This window comes from Bison bison, unplaced genomic scaffold, assembly GCF_000754665.1.
Source record: "Bison bison bison isolate TAMUID 2011002044 unplaced genomic scaffold, Bison_UMD1.0 scf7180017864162, whole genome shotgun sequence".
NCBI lineage: Eukaryota > Metazoa > Chordata > Mammalia > Artiodactyla > Bovidae > Bison > Bison bison.
Window position 1 is genome coordinate 2,355,817 of NW_011494734.1, and position 7,020 is coordinate 2,362,836.

At 42.7% G+C, this 7,020-nt stretch overlaps 1 protein-coding gene across 6 annotated transcripts in view; it reads left to right on the top strand.

Moving 5' to 3' along the window:
• The first annotated feature begins 428 nt into the window (after positions 1–428).
• PIK3CG (phosphatidylinositol-4,5-bisphosphate 3-kinase, catalytic subunit gamma) overlaps positions 429–7,020 on the top strand; it is a 34,215-nt gene continuing 27,623 nt past the window's right edge. For 2 of the 6 annotated variants that reach the window (XM_010841455.1, XM_010841460.1), the window contains exons 1-2: positions 607–956; positions 2,627–4,633. In XM_010841455.1, coding sequence (XP_010839757.1) covers positions 2,639–4,633 — 1,995 coding nt within the window. In that variant the 5' untranslated portion in view covers positions 607–956; positions 2,627–2,638. The other 4 variants (XM_010841457.1, XM_010841458.1, XM_010841459.1 and 1 more) reach the window with 4 other exon arrangements.

Consider the following 7,020-nt stretch of genomic DNA (forward strand, 5'->3'; position numbering starts at 1 on the left):
AGTCCCCTGGATCACTAGATTTCTCTTCCTTCATCCCTCAGTTACAGGGTATGAACAAGGGGTCATACAGGGTATGAACAGGGGGTCCTTGAGGGAAAATTCATTGAATGGGCTTTGCAGGACTAATGGGTTTCCTTTGGCTCTTTAAAATCTTCCCACCAGGCTGGCTCTCTAATACTGTAGCTAGGAGGACTTTCTTTCCACTGAGAACTAACCAGAAAAATAGTTCACGTGTGTGTGTCTCATGAATGCATATTTGGTTTGAATCTATGTCATTTTATAATAATTGGTTTGCACTCTTGAAATTAAAAAAAAAAACAGTTCATAGAGTAAAAAATACATATACTTTCATGCTTAGTTCTGTGTGCTTTAACAGGAAATGCATTTCTTACACTTTTAAAATGAGCAATCACACGTATAATCAACTTGGTTAAAACTTCCTTCCTGGTAACTGCAACACTTCCTCTGCATCTGGATGTGAAGGGAGACCCAGAAAAGCGGAAGAGTTTAGAAGCACACTGGGTACGTTTGAATTTGTTTTGTTTTTAGAAATTAAACAAATGATCCTTCAACATCGTCGCCTCTGCTGCTTTATCAGGTATTGCTTCCTTCTATTTTTTGCCCTTTGTTGGGTCTGACTCGGAATAGTGACACTTCCTTCTCGGCCAGAATATTTTTATCTGGAACTGCTGTCGTTCTTCTGACGATGCTGCCACTGGCTGTTTCATCATCTAGTCCAACCCGTTAGTCCAACCCGTGTGTGTGGATATCCACAAGGTTCCGGCAATAGCTTTGCAGGTGCATCAGTCCTTTTTTGTTTTTGTTTGGGAGGAAGAGGGAGGGCCAGCCAGCCTTCAAGTTCTTACAAATGCATGATTCGCGATTTGCTAAACAGTGTTTTTAACGTCTCTCTCTCGTAAAAGGAGAAAGCTTCACAGCCTCAACCATGAAAAGCAGTGAGTATTTAGTCAGCCAGTTTTCTTCTGCATCTCTTATCTTGTAAGTCTGTTTGATGTCATGAAGGGAGAAGTAATTGCTGTGTATTTGCATGTTGCCTAAATTTGGACCTATTTTGTTTCAAGTTAGTGCCAATATTCACAGCTTACAGTTCTCTTCTTTGTCATTCTATAAAGTAGAAAAAGACCAAATAGTGAAGGGCTTGAGCTGCAAGAGACAGTTCTTTGGGACAGTTGGTTTCATGTATTTAGTAAGTGTAACTTCATAATATGTTGAGAGAGGGACTGTTGACTTTAAAAGTAAATTTAAGTCAAGATATGAACAGAAGTTTGGATCTAATGAAACTTGCCTTTCTTACCTTTTAATCAAACTCTTCTTTTTGGTATATATCAAATGCTCCACTGTTTCTTAAGGAAATAAATAGTTACTTATATATTACACTAACATTAGTCCTTTAAGAATAATATTTTATTAAACATGAATTTTTGTTTCACTAATTGATTCTTATTTAGAATAAGAACTACTAAATAGTAAAATCAAAATACCTTATTCGTATTTCAATTTTAATATGTTAAGCATTTCAATCATTATTTGAAGAGTTTCACACTACAATAAGTAACATTTATACTTAAATGCTTTGTGAAAGTAGGTCCTTATTAACTATTTGTGGAAATAGTGGATAAATTATTGAGAATATATTGGTGAATTCTAGTTATAGAGATGAAAATATTAGAGCAAAAGGAAGTTAAATAGTCAATAGGGGTCCCAAAGCAGGTCCTTCCTTCCAACCTGTAGGTTCTCCAGAGGCAGACTACCTGAAAGTTCATATTTGGAGAGTACAGCCCTGGGGACCCGAGCAATGACAGCCAAGATGCTTACATATTTCATGATTCACAGTTATAAATATCTGCAAATGTTCTTGAGAGGAGCTTCACCAATTCTGATCTTTTTGAGTTTTATCAATGAAATGACTACCTCTCCTCACTAGAAAGAAAAAATGAAGAGAAAAAAAAAAAAAATAGACAGGAAGTTGATGAGGGCGCAGATACCTGATCCAGACAGTTTGAAAAGGGATCATGAGGCAACTTGGATAAGGTGTCTGAGTTCCCCAGGAGACATGTGAGACTGAACAAAGAGGAATAAGCCAAAGGCCTGCTTTCAAAGGGAGTTGTTTCAGCATCTTACATGGCACCTTGTAAACCAGGACTTGATGCTCTAACTGGATTATTTGACTCATCTGTGCATTTCAATATGCTTAAAACAATTACCACTTAGAGCCATTAGTTCATCAGACAGCATGCTAGATCAGTGCTTGATCTCTCTTTTTAAATTAAAATTTCAAACATAACAGAAGTAGAGAGAATAATCAATGAGTCCCCATCTACCCATGGCCCACATTCAACCTTATTTAATGCTCCTGTCTACCCTCTGAAGTATTGCTAACACCATTTGATGGATAGGAAACAGGCTCAGAGATTATTTAAGCAGCTCCTCCCCCAGTTTCTAAGTGGTGGGGCCAGGATTCCTGGGCCCCTATTCCAAACCTCCTGTGTCCTCCTGCATACATCCCTGTCATTCGTCTACACCTTCTCCTTGCCAGCTCACGGGCCACCATAAAAGGCAAGCACCTTCCCTCTGAAGAGCCCTCTGTTCTTCTCTCTGCTCCCAGGTCACATAGGGCATGGAGCTGGAGAACCATGAACAGCCTGTGGTGCTGAGAGAGGACAACTGTCGCAGGCGCCGGAGGATGAAGCCACGCAGCACGGCGGCCAGCATGTCCTCCATGGAGCTCATCCCCATTGAGTTCGTGCTGCCCACCAGCCAACGCAACACCAAGACCCCCGAAACAGCGCTGCTGCATGTGGCCGGCCACGGCAACGTGGAGCAGATGAAGGCCCAAGTGTGGCTGCGCGTGCTGGAGACCAGCGTGGCCGCCGACTTCTACCACAGGCTGGGCCCGGACCACTTCCTCCTGCTCTACCAGAAGAAGGGGCAGTGGTATGAGATCTATGACAAGTACCAGGTGGTGCAGACCCTGGACTGCCTGCACTACTGGAAGGTGCTGCACCGGAGCCCCGGGCAGATCCACCTGGTACAGCGGCACTCGCCCTCAGAGGAGACGCTGGCCTTCCAGCGCCAGCTCACTGCCCTCATCGGCTACGATGTCACAGATGTCAGCAATGTGCACGACGACGAGTTGGAGTTCACACGCCGCCGCCTGGTCACCCCGCGTATGGCCGAGGTGGCTGGCCGCGACCCCAAGCTCTACGCCATGCACCCCTGGGTGACGTCTAAGCCCCTCCCTGAGTACCTGCTGAAGAAGATCACCAACAACTGTATCTTCATCATTATTCACCGCAGCACCACCAGCCAGACCATCAAGGTCTCGGCTGATGATACCCCTGGCACCATCCTCCAGAGCTTCTTTACCAAAATGGCCAAGAAGAAGTCCCTGATGGATATCCCCGAGAGCCAGAACGAACAGGACTTTGTGCTGCGTGTCTGTGGCCGCGATGAGTACCTGGTGGGCGAGACGCCCATCAAAAACTTTCAGTGGGTGCGGCAGTGCCTTAAGAATGGTGAAGAGATTCACCTGGTGCTTGACACTCCGCCGGACCCAGCCCTGGATGAGGTGAGGAAGGAAGAGTGGCCGCTGGTGGATGACTGCACCGGAGTCACTGGCTACCATGAGCAGCTAACCATCCATGGGAAGGACCATGAGAGCGTGTTCACTGTGTCCCTGTGGGACTGTGACCGCAAGTTCAGAGTCAAGATCAGGGGCATCGATATCCCCGTCCTGCCCCGGAATGCAGATCTCACGGTTTTTGTGGAGGCAAACATCCAGTATGGGCAGCAAGTCCTTTGCCAAAGAAGAACCAGCCCAAAACCCTTCACGGAGGAGGTGCTCTGGAATGTGTGGCTTGAGTTCAGTATCAAGATCAAAGACTTACCCAAAGGGGCTCTGCTCAACCTCCAGATCTACTGTGGCAAAGCACCAGCTCTGTCTGGTAAGGCCTCTGCAGAGACTCCCAGTCCCGAGTCCAGAGGCAAAGCTCAGCTTCTCTACTATGTGAACTTGCTGCTCATCGACCACCGATTCCTCCTGCGCCACGGCGAGTACGTGCTCCACATGTGGCAGTTATCTGGGAAGGGGGAAGACCAAGGGAGCTTCAATGCAGACAAGCTCACATCTGCCACCAATCCCGACAAGGAAAACTCAATGTCCATCTCCATTCTCCTGGACAACTACTGTCACCCCATAGCCTTGCCTAAGCATCAGCCCACCCCTGACCCGGAAGGGGACCGCGTACGAGCAGAAATGCCCAACCAACTTCGGAAGCAACTGGAGGCAATCATAGCTACTGATCCACTTAACCCTCTTACTGCCGAAGACAAAGAATTGCTTTGGCATTTCAGATATGAAAGCCTTAAGGATCCCAAAGCATACCCTAAGCTCTTTAGCTCAGTGAAATGGGGACAGCAAGAAATTGTGGCCAAAACATATCAATTGTTAGCCAGAAGGGAGGTCTGGGATCAAAGTGCTTTGGATGTTGGATTAACAATGCAACTCCTAGACTGCAACTTTTCGGATGAAAACGTAAGAGCCATTGCAGTTCAGAAACTGGAGAGCTTGGAAGACGATGACGTTCTGCATTACCTGCTCCAATTGGTCCAGGTAGGGGAGGCACTCATCTCAAGTAATTTATCTGGATGTGCTGACAGGCGCCATATTAAGCCATCTTCCAGTGCACATTGTCCAAAGAGAGTCAATGATCAGTCAAAGTAGATCTACTTTTTTACTACTCAAAGAGTAGTAAATGTTCCCTTTTACTTTTTTTCTGTCTTTGAGGGCTTTCTGACCAGCATTTTGATGACATGAATAATTTCACTTTTTTAGGAGAACTGGCCCAGTGGGAATGAGAGTTTACTCTGTTAATGATAGACTTGACTTATTGAATGCTCCCTTATGCCAAGGCTCCAAGTGATCTACGCACTTTTCATGTATTATCACATTTAACTCTCCCAACAATGTTGATAGCAGTCCAGTTAACATTTGCATTTTATATATATAAGGAAACTGAGGCACTGAGAGGTTAAGTAATGTGCCCAAGGTCACATATTTTGAAAGACAAACTCAAACCCAGAGGTCCGATGACAGGTCTGCTCTTTTTATTGCCTCCCAATATCTGCATGTATGCACAATAGTATGTCCTAGAGAGAAAAGGTCATACTCTCTGATCATGTTTGTCACAATTCATAGAGTAACATCTCAATTCTGGATGGGACCTTGAAAGCCCCTCTCTTTAGACAGGTCTGGTACTCTGTTTCCACTCTTCTTCATATGCCTTTCCCTGTGTCCAGAGAGACTAAATCGTTTGTTAAAGGTTTCCTTAGGAAGTTAGATAAAGGAGGACCGGTTCTCTTGCTCACTATAGTCATTCTCATAGTATATTGTGCTGCTTGACAAGGAGGAGGGAAGACAGGAATTGGAAGAGAATTCTATTTTACAGAACAGATGTGTTCATTCATTAATTCAACAACTCAGACTGAGTGTTTCCCCTTTTCTTGTTGCTGGATATAGAGAAGTGATCAAAACACAGCTGGACTTTGCCCTAGAGTAGCCTGTAGTTCATGGAGAAAGACATCAAATAAGTATACATACAGGCAGATACTGAATAACATATTGTGACAAACGCTTTGAGGAAAAGCTATAGAATGTTATGAGAAAATAGTCAGGGGTCCTGAGGACACTTAATTTACATTGAAGAAGCTAAGGACAATTCTGAGTAGGTGATGTTTTTCAGGCTAACTTTTGGACACCAAATTGTCTAATCATTTTCTATATTTATAGGCAGTTTCTGGAGTTTTCTGATGCAAATTTTGGATAGTCTAAACTTTGAATCTTCACCTTCCCATTACTCAGATACTTGAAACATAGTTGGCCTTTATCTTTATCTAATCAAATATAACCAAAGTTTTTCTCTGCCCATGAGTTCAGAGGCTAGCCTAAACACTAATGAAAATTTAATAAAAATCAAAGTATCCTCAATTTTCTAGCTGTCCATAACAAAAAGAACACGAGGCAAATTTGCAAGGGATCTGTTTCAAATCCCAAGGCCATCATGAATTATTTTACATCGTCATTTTCACAAGTGAACTTTGCAGCCTTGGAAAATGAATAGTATTCTTCTTAGAAACGTGTAAATAAAAGAGGTCAGTGATATTAACATTGAGTTTGTGGTCCTAAATTTGAAGAAGAGTAGTCATTTGCAGATATGGCCAAATGACTCATTCATTCCTGATTAAAATGGTCTCCTGGTTGAGACCTGCATCATCTTTACAGAAGTGAAACATGAAGAAGGTCAAAAAGACTCACATTTGGGTTAAAAACTTGGTAACATTTCTGAAGTGACTACTGGTGGCTAAATAACCACATTCTCAGAATTAAGATCTTAACTACAGTTACAGTGGCACCAATTTGAGCATACGTCATCTTTGAAAGCATGGGGATAATTGAAATATTATCAAGTCAGTATTGATCATTTCCAAACTGGAAAACCAAAGTAAGGATTAGAAATCATACCCCAAATTTCCCAGGCCCTAAAACATAAAGTGAATGGAAATTTCTCCTGTTTCTTAGGGAAAAGGATAGACCATGTCTATTTATAAAGGAAATACTCCTGAGATATTTAATTTCAAACTTCTCTTTATGCTTATAAATCCCATCTATCCTGTAACTTTATATATGCACCTCTAATAATCAAACAGTATTTGTTAATCTTACTGCATTTAAAATTATGATCTATTGCATACATACAGAAAAGTACAGAAAATGATGTAATAAATATCCATGCACCCATTAGAATTTAATTATTTTTCAGGTTTTTTTTTAATTTTTTTTAGCCAAGTAGCATGTGGGATCTTAGTTCCCCCATTAAGGATGAACCCGTGACCTCTGAATTGGAAGCACAGAGTCTTAACCATTAGACCATCAGGGAAGCCCCTACATTTTATTTTTAAATTGCCCAGGCTGCCCTGGGGAAGCAGTTGAGGTTGGGGGGC